Below are 15,495 nucleotides of genomic sequence, written 5' to 3' on the forward strand. Positions count from 1 at the left end.
ATTTAATAGATATAGGACTATTCCGATTATCTGAACCTTTTTTAGTTGGTTTTGATCATTTGTTTCTTAGAAGGAAGCAGTTCATTTTTTCCATGGTGTTGAATTTATGGGCATAGAACCGTTTGCATCATTCCCTTAACATTTCCTTAATATTGGTGGGGACTGTAGTGAAGTTTGATATTGGTAATTTTTGTCTACTGCCTTTTTTTTCTTGGTTGAAGAGCTTTTTAAATTTTTCTCTCAATTTTGTTAATTTTTTCAAGAAACCAGCTTTTAGTGTTTTTGATTTTCTAATTTTTAACAAATGTTTTAAATTGTATTGATTTCTGCTATCTTTATCATTTTTCTCTTCCAACTTGCTTTGTTTTTTAAATTAAATCTCTATATCTTAGAACTAAGAATTTAATGATCTAAATGCCACCCCCAGGTACTGCTTTAGCTGTTTCCACAAATTCCATTTTATAACTATTTTTGTTCAGTTCAAGATGTCAGATCTAAAGACTCTGCCTAATCTTAGGGCTCGAAAATTTTTTCTCTGTGTCCTTTTTTTTTTTTAGAGGTTTTATAATTTTGTTTGATGGTTAAGTCTATGATCTGCTTTGAATTAATGTTTATATAAGGTGTGAGATCTAGGTTGAGGTTTATTTATATTTATATTTTTTGCGATGGATTTTCACTCTTATCTCCCAGGCTTGAGTGCAGTGGCACAATCTCGGCTCACTGCAACCTCTGTCTCCCGGGTTCAAGCCATTCTCCTGCCTCAGCCTCCCAAGTAGATGGGAGTACAGGCACGCCATCATGCCCAGATAATTTTTGTATGTCTAATAGAGACCAATGTTGGTCAAGGTGTTCTCGATTTCCTGATCTTGTGATCCACCTGCCTTGGCCTCCCAAAGTGCTGGGATTATAGGCGTGAGCCACAGTGCCCACTCAGTTTATTCTTTTTTGCCTATGAATGTACAATTTCTGTGACACCATTTATTGAAAATGCTGTTCCTTCTCTATTGAATTGTTTTTGCTCATTTGCCAAAAATCAGTTGAATAGGTCTGTAGGTCTTTTCTTGGTTCCCTATTCTGTTCTATTGTTTTATGTATCAATGGCTCCATTAGGACCACACTTTCTTGATAGCTATAGTTAGATAGTGAGCTTTAAGATCAAGAAGAACTACTCCTTCTACTTTATATTTCTTTTTTAGAATTGTTTTGGCTATTCTAGGGCCTTTATTTTCAATATAAAAATTTAAAACAAACTTCTTTATGCCTATTGAAAACCTTGCTGACATTGTGATGGAAATTACATTAAACTTATGGGTCCATTTAGGAAGAACTGGCATCTTTGTTGTGCTAATTCTTCTAGTCTATGAATATAGCATGTCTCTCTGAGTATTTAAATCTTCGATTTATTTCATCAGACTTTTATAATTTCAGCATACAGATCTTGTACCTGTTTAAGTATATACTAAGTATTGTAATTTTTTGGAACAATTGTAAGTGGTATTGCACTTTTTATTTTGGTTTTCACTTATTTGTTGTCAGTGTGTGGAAATGCAGTTGGTTTTCATGTGTGGACTTTGCATCTTTTGACCTTAGTAGGCTTACTTATTATTTTGCTTTTTGATTTTTGTGTATGGTCACACCTCCATATCTGCAAGTTCTGTATCTGTGGATTCAACCAACCTTGGATTGAAAATATTTGGGAAAAATAAATGATAAAAATAATAGCAATACAACAATACAAAACTTAAAAGATACAGTATAACAACTACTTATGTAGCAGTTACATTTTGTTAGATGTCATAGGTAATCTAGAGATGTTTTAAAGTATACATGAGGATTGCATAGGTTATGTGTGAATACTATGCCATTTTATATGAGACTTGAGCATCCTTGGATTTTGGTGTTCATGGGGTTAGCAGTGGATCCTGCAATACAAAGGGACAACTGTAGTTCCCAGGATGTTCTATGTAGATAATTGGGTAGTCTGCAAATAGACAGTAGTATTTGTTCTTTTTTCCAACCTCTATGACTTATTTCTTTACCTTATTGCAGTAGTTAGAACTTCCAGTACTATATTGAATAGGTATGTTGAGAGCAGACATACTAGCCTTTTTCCCAATCAAAAAGGGCAAGCATTCAGTCTTTCACCGTTAAGTATGATATTAACTGCAAGCTTTTTGTACATGCTCTTTATGAGATCAAGGAAGTTTTATTCTATTCCTAGTGTACTGAATTTTTATACTGAATGAAGTTTGCATCTTGCCAGATCCTTTTCTGTGCAAATTGATATGCTTATATAATTTTTTATTAACCTGTTGATATAGTGGATTTCATTGATTACTTTTTGAATTCTGAACTAATTCTGAATACATAGAATCACACTTGATCATGATATATTATTCATTTTATACGTTGTTGAATTAAATTTGCTAATATTTGTTGAGAACTTTTGTGTCTAGGTTCATGAGAGATGTTGGTCTGTAGTCTTTTTGTGTGTGTGCAGTCTTTGTCTGCTTTGTGTATTAGTGTAATAGTGAGTTGGGAAGTATTCCTTTCCCTTCTATTTTCTGGAGTGGCTTGTGTAAAACTTGTTTTAATTCTCCTTTGAGTATTTGATAAAAATTCTCTGGTGCAACCAGGCGTGGTGGCTCATACCTGTAATCCTAGCACTTTGGGAGGCCAAGGCAGGTGGATCACCTGAGGTCAGGAGCTCAAGACCAGCCTGGACAACATGGCGAAACTTCGTCTCTACTAAACATGCTGGTTTTGGAGGTGGCCCAGCATTTGTGTGAGGGCACAGTAAGGACCATGCTATGGACGGTACAGAGGCTAGGTTAGAGGCCAGAAAGTCCTGGTGCACCAATTAAAATTCCTGTTGGTCCTGAGGCTCTGGGCAGTATCATGAACATCATTGGATAGCCTATTGAGGAAAGAGGTCCCACCAAAATGAAGCAGTTTGCTCCTATTTGTGCTGAGGCTCCCGAGTTCATGGAAATGAGTGTTGAGTAAGAAACACGGGTGACTAGTGCCAAAGTTGTGCATATGCTAGCTCCCTAGCCAAGAGCGGCAAAATTGGGCTTTTTGGTGGTTTTGGAGTTGTATCCGTCACGGAGTTAATTGACAAAGTTGCTGAAATCCATGGTGCTTACTCTGGGTTTGCTGGTATTTTTGAGAGATCTGTGAAGGCAATTACTTACATCATGAAATGACTGAGTGGTGTTGTCAACTTTAAAGATGTTACCTTGAAGCCAGTGCTGGTATACAGTCAAATGAATGAACCACCTGCTACTCATGGCCAGGTGGCTCTGACTGGATAGGCTGTGGCTGAATACCTCAGAGACCAAGCCAGCCACCTCGGCTGGCTCAAGGGTGTCTGCCTTATTGGGCAGAATTCCTTCTGCTGTGGCCACTGACATGGGTACTATGTGGGGAAAGAATTGCCATTACCAAGAAGGGATCTGTCACCTCTGTACAGGCTGTGTGCCTGCTGATGGCTCGACTGCCCTTCCCCTGCTACTTCCTTTGTTCATTTTGATGCCACCGCTGTGCTGCCCCCTGCTGTTGCAAGCTGGGCATCTATCTACATGTGGATCATCTGGACTCCATCTCTCACATCATGGATCCCGTCATTGTTGACAATGAATTATGATGTTGCCCGTGGGGTGCAAAATATTCTGCGTGACTACAAATCCCTCCAGACATTATTGTCATCCTGGGTATGGATTAACTTTCTAAGGAAGACTAGTTGACTGTGTCTCAAATGTGGAAAATACATTTCTTGTCTCAGCCATTCCAGGTTGCTGAATGGTCATCACAAGTCATATGGGGAAATCAGTACTCCTGAAGGAGACCATTAAAGGATTCCAGCAGAATTTGGTGGGTGAACGTGACCATCTCTCAGAACAGGCCTTCAGCGATGGAACCCATTGAAGAAGCTTTGACAAAAGCTGATATGCGGGCTGAAGAGCATTTATTATGAGGGGTACTTTTGGCAAACTAAGCACTTGTCTGTTGTACTGTCCCTCTCCTTCTCCTAATCCAAACAGCTTCAGTTTTCTGTGTAAGCCACATGAGAGCCTTGATTGAAGACATGTTCTATCTAAAAAGAATTTAAGGTTTCCAGTAAAATATACACCCCTCAGAAAAAAAAATAATGGTATATTGAAGACCCGAATGATAAGACTCTATTTTATCTGTTATAACTCCATCTATTTTATCTATTATAAAGTAGATAAAAATAGATTTTATCTGTTTTTCATCTCCATCAAATTTTGCTTCATGTATTTTGAAGCTCTGTTGTTTGATGCACATACAATTAGGATTGTCTTCTTGGTGGATAGAGAATTTTATCATCATATAATGTCCCTTTTTGTCCATAGTCAATTTTCTTTGTGTATAAGTCTACTTTATGTAATATTAATAGTTATTTCTGCTTTTTAAAAATAAATGTTTGCATAATATGTTTTTTCTATCCTTTTACCTTCAACCTATCTATGTTGAAAACTATGCCTGAACTAAGTTTTCTATAGACAGCATAACCTGGGTCATGTTTTTGTTCACTCTTCAACCTCTGTCACATAATTGGTATGTGTAGGTCATTTATATGTAATTATTCATATTTAAGGATTAAGTCTTTCATTTTATTTATTATTTTTGTGTGTGTGTTTCCTCTGTTTCTCATTTTTCACTTTTGTCTTGCCTTCCCATGGTTTATTTGAGCATATTTTGGTGTTTAATTTTGATTTATTTATACTGTTTTTGAGTGCATTGCTTTGTCTAATTTTCTTAATAGTTCTATACATTTCCTTATACATATATGTAACTGATCACAGCCTGTTGTGATGTAACTTACCACAGCCTACTGGTGGTTTGCTGCTTCAAGTTAAGTGTACCAACCTTACTTCTACTTAGGTCTCTTTACACTCACCATTTAAAATACATAATCATCTGAAGTATTTCCTTTGCATACATTATATGCTGTCTTAGATGGTGCTAAACTTCTGCTTCAGTTCTAAAACATAACTAAAGAAATTCATGATGTTGAGGATTATCTATTATGCTTCCTTTTATATTTATGCATTCCATTGCTCTTTTTTCTGGAAGTTCAAGCTTTCTTTGTTCTTTATATGGAAAACTTTCATGAACCATTCTCTAAGGGTAGGTCTCCCAGTAAAAAATTCACGCAGTTTTCCTTCTCCTTCAACCCTGGAGGATATTTTCACCAGATATATAATTCATGGCTGGCAGTTATTTTCTTTCAGCACTTGAAAAATGTGGTGCCCGTCCTCTGCTTTCTATAGTTTCAGATGAGAAACTGCAGTCCTTTGAATTGGTGCTCTTTTATAGGTAGCGTGTTATTTCTCTTCAGCTTTTTAAGGATTTTTCTGTTTTTAGTTTCAGAAATTTAAATACAATGTGTCTTAGTGTGGATTTCTTTGGTTTTATCCTATTTGGGATTTGCTTAGCTTCTTGAATTGTAGTTTCTCTATCTTTAACAAAATTTGAGGGTTTTGTTTTCAACCATCACTTAATAAATGCTTTTGAAGCCCCACACTCTTTCCCCTCTTTTTTCTGAAAATCTAGTGGTATGAATGTTATTAGCTCTTCTTCATTATTCTGGAGATTTCTGAGGATTTATTGGTACTGACATCAGTTGGTTGTTTTTCTCATTAGAATGTGATATTTCTGGTTCTTGGTATAATGAGTGATTTTTAAATTATATCCTAGACCACTCGGTTATTATGTTAGAAGACTCTTTATTTCCCTTTACATCTGTTTATTCAGCAGTCACTGTGTTTAGGTGTAGCATGTTTGCTCTGGCTTACTTCTGTGGGCTTTAGTTCCAGTGACAGTTGCATTTCCTGAGACATCTTGTGCTGCTGGGGCTACCCCTCAATTCCTGTTTGGTGCTGTCTACAAAGGTGGAAGCCATGTCCCTGGGCTGCCTACTGTTGAAGGGTGACCTTCTGGGATGGGGATGGGGAGCTGACCACAAACTAAAAATACAGGAAAAATAAGCCCTTAGCCTAGTAAGCACTCAACAGATGTTGCTTTTTGATTATCATTACTATCATCATTTTCCTGGCCACTCTCATCCTATGGACTTTACAATTATGGGATTACTTGCTGAATTCTGAACAAGAAAGGAGTCTGGAGCACGCACCATCCTTTCTGTGGTTTCCTTTAATACACTTCCTGCTGTCTCCACCAGGAGATGTATTTAGCAACCCACCCAGCTAGAGTAAAACACATCCTACACTGGGCATGAACTTTTATAGCTTTTAGCACAGGGCTTGGTAGTCATTTTCTAGGCATTCGGCACCATCCCGTGAACCTCCTTCAAGGCACAGAATTTGGTCTGGTTTTGAAAGTTATGTCCCAGATCTATCAAAATGCCTGGCACATGGTACTTAGGAGCTTACTAAATATCTACTGAAATAAAAGGCTCCAGTGAAGAAGCCATAGGTGAGAGCAGCTGGGTGGGTCAGGGCATGGGGGTCCCCATCATGGCTGAGTCTGAGAAAGTCTTCATGAGAGGGCATTCATGGTGTGGATAATGTGACCCAGGCACCATCAGTCAGAATAACCTCCTAGGCTTTGACTTGAGAGATAGTGACTCCAGATGGCAGGTCTAGCAGAGAGAGAGCAGTGGCAGTGGTGGCAGATGGAGACTGATGCAGCTCCTGGGGTAGCTGTGGCAGTGAGCTCTGGTCCATCTCTTGTCGATAGTGCCAGTGTGGAAAGCCACAGCACCTGGCACTCTGCAGTAGGACTGCAGTGGGACCCCCCAGGAAGCCTTGCAGAGAGATTGGGGGCCTCGTTCCCGGTGAGAGGTCCCAAGCCATTTATCCTGTCCATTGGTGATGCTGTGAGCCATCCCAATGTCCTTTATTATAAATTCCTTCCTACTTGAATCAACCATAGTTGGTTTTCTTACTTACAACTGAAGTTGGACTGATAACAATGGAACTGAGATGAGGGGGAAGTTGAAGGAGGCTTTTGGAGAATTCAAAGTCCTGTATTTCTACTGATGGTCCCTTCATAAAGATCATTTTTGCATATTAAGGAGAGTACATTCCAGTAAATTTATATTTATCTAAAAATCCACTCCTTTCTATATTAATGAAGTCTTTAAGAGATTTTCTAATTTTTGTTTAATATGATTTGAGAGATTGCTAAAAATTTATCATTAATTTCTCTTGACACACAACATGTATACTTTTATCTATTCTTTTTTATACATGAAGAGTTGCAGGCCAGGCATGGGTTCATGTTTGTTATCCCAGCACTTTGGGAGGTCAAGGCAGGCAGATCACTTGAGGAGTTGCAGACCAGCCTGGCCAACATGATGAAACCCCATCTCTGCCAAAAAAAGAAAAAAAATACAAAAATTAGCTGGGCGTGGTAGTGTACACCTGTAGTCCCACATACTCAGGAGGCTGAGGCAGGAGAATTGCTTGAACTCACGAGATGGAGGTTGCAGTGAGTTGAGACAGCCCCACTGCACTTCAGCCTGGGCAATGGAGCCCTGAGACCCTGTCTCCAAAAAAAAAAAAAAAAAAAAAAGAGTTGTAGATGGTGTTATGATTGATGTTATGTGTAGGAGAAAGAAAGGGCCACAATATATTCCTTTTTATTGATTCTGATTTTGACTCATATATGATGGTACAGCAGATGTATGTCTGGTTATTCCCATCACAGGTAAAGCAGAACATTTAAAGTCCCTCATTCATATAAGACGTGATAATAGGTGGGTTCATGCACTTGAAAGTAGGTATATATTTCATCAGAACTTTTCAAGTAATGTTAGATATGTCTACATGTACATTGTTAGATTGCTAATGATACCACACTCACGTTTGCCAAATGTTGGGTATCATGAATAAATCCTGGTTTGAAACCAATATGATGCCACAGTGTATTTAGGCTGCATGTTTAAGCTCTGTTGACAGATGAGTGGGCAGTAACTGAGTTAGCGTCTCACATAGAAACTCAAACAAATAAAATTGCATTAAGATCTCTGTCATCAAGACAGGAAATCCACAGTCCTGGCTTCTAGCAGTCCTTAGACTGCCCGGATAGAGAATTCTTGGCACATCCTGGGATACGTTCCTTGGAATCATTGGGGTTAAATTGTTTTCTCAATCTAATTTTAACTTATCTTTTATCTCACAAGTACTTTCTCTTCTTTGTTTGGAAGCAGAAAATAAATACTTGGTGTGAGTTCTTTTTTGAGATTCAAAAAGGTGTCCTTGGTATCTCTCTTTTTTCCATAGATTGGAAGTTCCACAAACACCCTGAGTGCCCTGAAAACTGCTTTTGCGGATAAAGAAACACAGGCAATCTACCTTCTGACTGATGGGAGACCTGATCAGGTACTTATCAGAGCTGGGAACAAAGAGCCTCACTGATGCTCTGAGAACAAATGCTGGAAATAGGTTTGGGCGACCTTTTCAGCTGCTACCAAAATACTGTGGAGATACACTTCACTGGTTTAGGGACTCAGAGCTGAGATGAGCAAATACACTGAGAGATTCCTTTGTCTCTGGAAACTCTGAGGAGAATTTATGAGACAGCGAATGTTGCCTGGTGAGTGTGACACACACCCCTGGCCTGGAGACCAGCCCCATGAAAGGAGGCATCTGTCTTCCACTGAAGACTGGTTTATGTTTTATTACAAATGAAGAGCGAGGAGATTCTTTTTGATCTTTTTCTTCCTCTGGAGACTGAATCTAAACATGTCACTGCATAATATCCTTGGCTTTACTTAGAAATCATTTAAACAAAAACTTGTCTTTCTAGAGAAATCTCCTTTGTTTTGTTTAGCCTGACTGGAAAATATTTGAAAAGTTTTAGAGGAGTCTGTTCATCTTCTTTTGAGCTTTGTGAATGAAAGACGAGTACTCCGGGCATTAAATGAATTGAAGGATTTTCAGGCCAGCATAGTGTAAATTAGCAGCTAGAGTGAATTAGTGTCAACTCGTGTCCTTCCTTGTGAGATGTTTACCTATGCAGACTGCTGGGCAAATATTCTAAAATACCCTGTGGCAAAAAGTTCAGGGCTTGAAGTTCAGAGAGTAAGCATCTGGATTTTACTACAGCTTTAGATTTATGGCAGAAAGGGAGTGTGTAAAGTGAAAATTTATTTTAAATTATTTTTTCCTATCAACTTTAGTGTGTTTTCTCTTTGGAAGTAGATCATCATGTCTGTCTTCTATTCCATGTGTGGTGCCAGGGTCTGAGGCTATGAAGATGAATAATAGCTCATCCTGCCTTTGGGATGCTTGTTCTTCGGGGAATGTGCTAGATGTATACAGTTTAATACAATACAGGGAACAGGGTTGACTGTGCTATGTCTAGGAACGCAGAGTGATGGATTTTGCTGTAGAGATGGAGAGAAGGCCAGGCAGGTTCTCGCAAGGCAAGGACATTTGAGCTGTGTCTGGAAAGAGAAGAAGGAATCTTCGCAACAGAGGACACTGTTGCTGTTCTAGGCAGAAGGGACACAGAGGTGTGGAAGTATGTGGTGGAGGGGGGCGCTCAGAGAAATAAGCTGAGGGCAGGGACAACGGAAGATCAGGGTGGAGGCAAAAACGTTGGGTTGGGGGAGACTGAAAGTTTTTGAATGCCACATTAGAAGGGTGGTGTCAGCACAGAGAGGAACTCTCGGAGGAGTGGGCCATCCTACCCATCTGATCTCAGAAACATGGCTCAGTTGTGCCAGGGAAAGGCTGGCACTGCTGCAGCCTGCCGCCAGGTCCTTGATGAAAGCTGGGAATGACCAGCCTCAGGCAGGAGCAAGAATGGGAGGAGGAGACTGCCTCCAGACGTGAGCCGCCAGAATTAGCATCAACAGGACCTGGTGGCCAGTTTGGAAGCAGTGAGCAGGCGGTGAGGACTAGATAGGAACACGGCAGAAAGGAGTCAGGATGACTGACTTCTGGTTTACAATGATTATGATATTAACTGATTAAAATACAAATTTCAAGCAGAGGCAAGTAGGCTTGGGGGCGGCTCATGGAGGAAGCTGTTTGTGAGCCTGTAGTGTATGGATGTCCAGAAGTCCCTAGAAATATGGAGCTAAAGTTTGGGACCATGTAAGCTGAAGATTCCAACTTGAGAGACATCTAGGCAGCTCAAGGTGTATTTTTCTTTTTAATATACTCTTGCTGATTTTTAAGATTGTTTACATGATGGTCAAGTTGGAAAACATAGATAAATATTAAAAAGGAGAAAATTTGGTTGGGTTGGGTGGCTCATTCCTGTAATCTCAGCTCTTTGGTAGGCTGAGGCAGGAGGACTGCTTGAACCTAGGAGTTTGAGACCAGCCAGGGCAACATATTGAGACCTTGCTACAAAAAATTTTTAAATTAGCTGGGCATGGTGGTATGCACCTGTAGTCCTAGCTACTCAGAAGGCTGAAGTAGGAGGATCGTTTGAACCCTGGAGTTTGAGGATGCAGTGAGCTATGATAGCGCTACTGCACTCTAGCCTGGGCAACAGAGTGAGTCCCTGTCTCTAAGAAAAAAAAAAAAGGAGAAAATTTAAATTACTCATAATTGAATTTTGTGTTCTTTTTTTCCCCATCTAACATCACATGCATTTTTCCAAGTCATGAAAAATTCTTCAGGAGCATCCTTCTCAAAGACTGCATCATATTCTGTTATATGAATTTAGTAAAACTTCAGCCTTAAAGCCATTTTTGTTTAATTTTCGAATAGTAATGCATTCACATAGTACAAACTACAAAGGTAGAAAAGCATAGATAGAGAAAATTCTCCCTCTTGCCTCTTTCACCAGCCAGGAGGCAACTAATGTAACTAGATTTTTTGTATCTACTTTCAGAGATGGTTTGTGTTATGCAGCAAAAGATGTATTCATATATATTTCCTCTTTTTTACAAAAGCAAATGTTCGCATATTATACACATGACTGTACACCTCTATTCATCAAACAATATACCTTGGAGATGGCTTCGTGTCATTTCATAAAGAACCTCCTCATTCTCTTCTAGGTCCCATCGCATGGCTATCCCATTACTTATTTAGCTAGTCCCCTACAGATGCACATTCAAATTGTTTTCGATCTTTCTGTTTTACACAGTCTTGCCAAAGGAACTCTGTGCATATATTGTTTTGCATGTGAGCGAGTATATCTGTAGTGTAAATTCTGAGAAGTGGACTCAGCTGCAAGGTCCATGTTTGGATCAGTACTGCTAAATAGCAACCCCCAAAGAGGTTGTCATACGCAACACCCCTGTAAGTAGTGTATTGAGAAGAATTCTTGATCTACAGTCCAGTATGGACTTCCGGGGCTCTGGAATCTCCCAATAACATATACAAAACACACTCAAACTTTTTTTTCTGAAGAGAAGATCAATATATTTCGCCAGATTCTGAGGGTCCACTCAAAGATGGAGAACCAAGGATATGGATACTAGCTGGAGTCAGGCCTGGCGCTGTGGCTCATGTCTGGAATCCTAGCACTTCGGGAGGCTGAGGCAGGAGGGTCACTTGAGGTCAGGAGTTCTAAACCAGCCTGACCAACATGGTGAAACCCAGTCTCTACTACAAATACAAAAAAAATTAGCCAGGCGTGGTGGTGGGTGCCTGTAATCCCAGCTATTCAGGAGGCTGAGGAGGCAGGAGAATTGCTGGAACCTGGGTGGTAAAGGTTGCAGTGAGCTGAGATCATGCCAATGTACTCCAGCCTGGATGATAGAGTGAGAGTACATCTCAAAAAAAAAAAAATAGCTGGAGTCAGAAATGTACAAATTACCCCAAACATAATTTAGAAGCTTTTAAGGACTTCCAAATTCAACACTGCCTTTTTGACACATGCAGTCTATTTATTTTTGCATTATTCCTTGGATTCTCTCAAAAAGGCAAATTGATATTTGATATTCGTGTTCTATGTAGAAGATATTGAGATGTACCACTCAATTTCTATTTGCTTTTGAATTTTCACTGGCTTTATAGGAACTGAATGTGTAAGGGAAGTGTTATTATTTCAAATATTCAGCAGAATTTTCTCCTTGAAAGAATAGACACAGATGTTATATGGACACTAGCTTCCTGCTTGCTTATTAAATGTCTGGGGAAGCATTATAAAGGGATACAGTCTTTAAAATTAAGCAGGTCAAAGGGGTTCTAGAACTATTAGTCTTTATTAAAATGGAATCATGTACACATTGGGTAAGTGTCCTTTGGTGGGCGTCCATAGTGTAAACTGGCAGGGTCTTTGCTGGGAACAGCCTCATGCAGCCTTAACTGTGGTTATTTTGGGAATTCTTTGAAGTTAGGGGCTTGTCTGGCTGGAATCAAGAAAATGGAAATGATGAAGGCATTTGCACCATCCTAAATAAAACTAATGGCTAAAGTCTTAGCATGAGGTATGTTAGGGCAAGAGATGGGGAAGGTGCAGGGTGATCAACCTGTGCATGCACAAACAGACCTCCTTCTGGCATAGAGGAGACAGAGTCTCTGCCCTTCTTGCCACTCTAGCTGATGTGTGTGGATGAAGGTAGCCCTGGCTGCACAGCTGTTTAGACTCGGAGCAAAGGGAACTGGGGAAAGTGGCTCGGGGTGCTGCTTGGCATTATCCTAGGCTGACAGCAGTGCCTGGCAAATAAAAGGTACTCAACAAATATTTGTGGAATACCTTCCAAGGAACATCTCATTTACTCCTCACGGCAACCCTATAAGGAGGGTGTATTAGTTCTGAGGCACAGTTGAGGAAACTCACATTAGACAGGACATGCCCAAGGCCATTCAGATGGGCAGTGCTGGATGAGCTTCAAGCCCAGGTCTCTAACTCTGGAGCTATTACCATCATTCCTTACAGCTGAAGACAGTGTGAGCGGGAGAGAGACTATCATGTGCATCATTGGAAGCCCCATCCCTGCACCCAGTCTTAGGTGATCCCATCATGCTAAACTGCATGATGTTCAAGTGCTCCAGGATGGTGCTGGGGAGCTGGGCAGAGAGTGGGGACAGAGGGAGCTCCATCCCTGCAATGGGAAATACCCATTCCTGTCCTGCTGCCCGCTCCCCGCTGATGAGTCCTTTTGCTGATGTATATCCTCAGAGCTTTGAAGAGCAGAATCAGATAGTTGAAACAAACCTCTCACCACCGCAGACTGACTAACCGTGCCCCTTTCCAGCACTCATTTCAACAGCTCTTCTGGGCTCTGAAGTGGTGAGCCCACTCCCTGACTACCTCCTATGTACAGTGAAGAAGGTTTTCTCAGCTCTGGGACTCCTTAATCCATTCCTCACAGAGCCTCCCTGCTTTCTTCAGTTTCTCAGATGAATGCCCAGCACATGGGAAGACCTTAAATAAAACATCTCTTCCTTCATTCTCTGTGGGAAATGAGTTGACCATAGCATGTTGGAAGCTGGAAATTGCTCTTTTTTAGCCCAGCACTTTAAATGCATGGACTCTAAGTTCAGGTGCACCTAAAGTTGAGTGACTTGGTTAGCCAAATCTTTCTCGTAGCTTCTTTGTCCCACTCAACTGAGAGACCTGAGCGCCAAGGACCATGTCTTATGGATCATTGTACTCTCACTATCTGGCAGTCTTTGTTGTTGTTATTGTTTATTGAATTTAATCGACATGTTTATAAGAAGCCATTCACCACTGTATAAAGAATTACTATATGAGTATCTATAGTAAATACTGAGGATTTTCGTATTCTTTTCTATCTCTTCTCTCCATCTCCCTCCCGCCTCTCCCCAAAACTTACCGTTTCAGCCACCTGAAATGGTTATAGACCAGGTCAAAGTTTTTCAGGAAATTCCTATTTATACCATCTCCTTCAATTACAATGATGAGATTGCAAACAGATTTTTGAAAGAGATTGCTGCTTTGACTGGAGGAGAGTTCCATTTTTATAATTTTGGTTGCAAGGATTCCACTCCTCCAGAGGCTGTTCAGGTAAGAACTTGGTGGGCTAAGAAGGGAATGTTCATTTATTTGAGCATTACAGGTTGGAGGTCCCTGGATAATACCTTCGTTGGGAAAATAACAACCATAAAAATAACTAAGTCAAACAAATGAATCACTTATCAATGAGTGTACCAGTGTTTCTCAGAACATAGTCCAAGGACCACCTGAGCTAGGGCACCTGAGCATATTCCTGCATCCCATTTCAGAGCTACTAAAGCAAGGTGTAAGCATAGAGGTCCAGGAATTATGAATCAATGCATATATTGTTTTTCTTCTAATTTTTTTATTATGGAAAGTTTCAAACACACACAAAAGTAGAGGCATATATGGACCTCATGTACCTATAATTTAAATTCAACAATTATCAACATTTTGCCAAACATAAGGAATCTGTGTTTTTAACAAGATACTCAGAGGTCTATATATGAAGTTTGTTAATCACTGCTATGCACAGATATTTGTAGAAAACCAAACAATGTCAGATGTAGGTGGTTAGTTGCTTGCTCACCTCTCAGACTATATAACCATTTGACTACTTGATAAAGCAATTTATTCTAATAGGCTAATGGGAGAAAGCAAATATAATTCTGTTCTCCCATCCTCCAAACTTGGCCTGTGCATATGCATTTCATGGATGCCCTTCTATGGTATGTATTTTTTGTTGTATGTTCTGAGGAGTGACTTTAAATTCAGATTCAAGGGGTAGCAGGACAAGTCAGAATACTGATCAGTGCTTCATGTGAGTGAACTACCTGAGACTGGAAGGACCAGTGCTTTAAGCCACAGAGGGCTGGGAAGAGTGCTTCCATTAGTGAGGATTGAAAACTTCATAGTCATTTGGGTTGGGCATTGGATAGAGTAGACAGGAGGGTCTTGCCTCAGTAGTGGGAGCAACCAAACACTCCAGTTCTGTTCCACCTAGAAAATCTTAAATGCAAGGCCCAAAAGGATCAAACTGTTTCCAACTAACTTAACTGCATCCCAGAACAAACCCCAAGAATAATTAAAAGAAAACAAAAATATTCACCACCTAACAAAGTAAAATCAACTATGCCTGGCATACAATCGAATTGTACCAGGCATGCAAAAAAGAAGGAAAATACAGATCCATAATGAGGAGGAAAAGCAAACTGAAGACTTAAAATATACCCAGAACTCAATGTTACTATTAGAGCATTAAAACAGCCATTGTAACTGTGGGGGAGACATGTAAGACACAAATTAAACCTCTAGCCATGAAAAGTACATGGAATGGGAGGAGCAGCAGATCAGACACTGTATAACACAAGTGAATTGAAAGGCAGCAATAGAAACTATCCAAAATGTAACTATCCAAAATGTAACACAGAAGAAAGAGAACTCAAATTAAAAAAAAATAAAAAAAAAACAAACAAAACCAAAAAACAGAGCATGAGTGAGTCATGGAAAAATCCAAACAGCCTAATAAACACATAACTGAAGCAGCAGTGGCCAAAAATTTTCCAAACTGGATTACAACTGTAAACCCACAGATCCAAAAGAACCTCAATGAATCCCAAGCACAAGAAACAT

At 39.9% G+C, this 15,495-nt stretch overlaps 1 protein-coding gene across 1 annotated transcript in view; it reads left to right on the plus strand.

Annotated features, from left to right (window-relative positions):
* Positions 1–15,495, plus strand: part of VWA3B (von Willebrand factor A domain containing 3B) — a 254,011-nt gene that overhangs the window by 141,938 nt on the left and 96,578 nt on the right. The window contains 2 exon segments of the mRNA XM_078348699.1: positions 8,274–8,372; positions 13,750–13,932. Of these exon segments, the coding sequence (XP_078204825.1) occupies positions 8,274–8,372; positions 13,750–13,932 (282 nt within the window).

The sequence above is a fragment of the Callithrix jacchus genome, chromosome 14 (genome assembly GCF_049354715.1).
Source record: "Callithrix jacchus isolate 240 chromosome 14, calJac240_pri, whole genome shotgun sequence".
Classification (NCBI taxonomy): domain Eukaryota; kingdom Metazoa; phylum Chordata; class Mammalia; order Primates; family Cebidae; genus Callithrix; species Callithrix jacchus.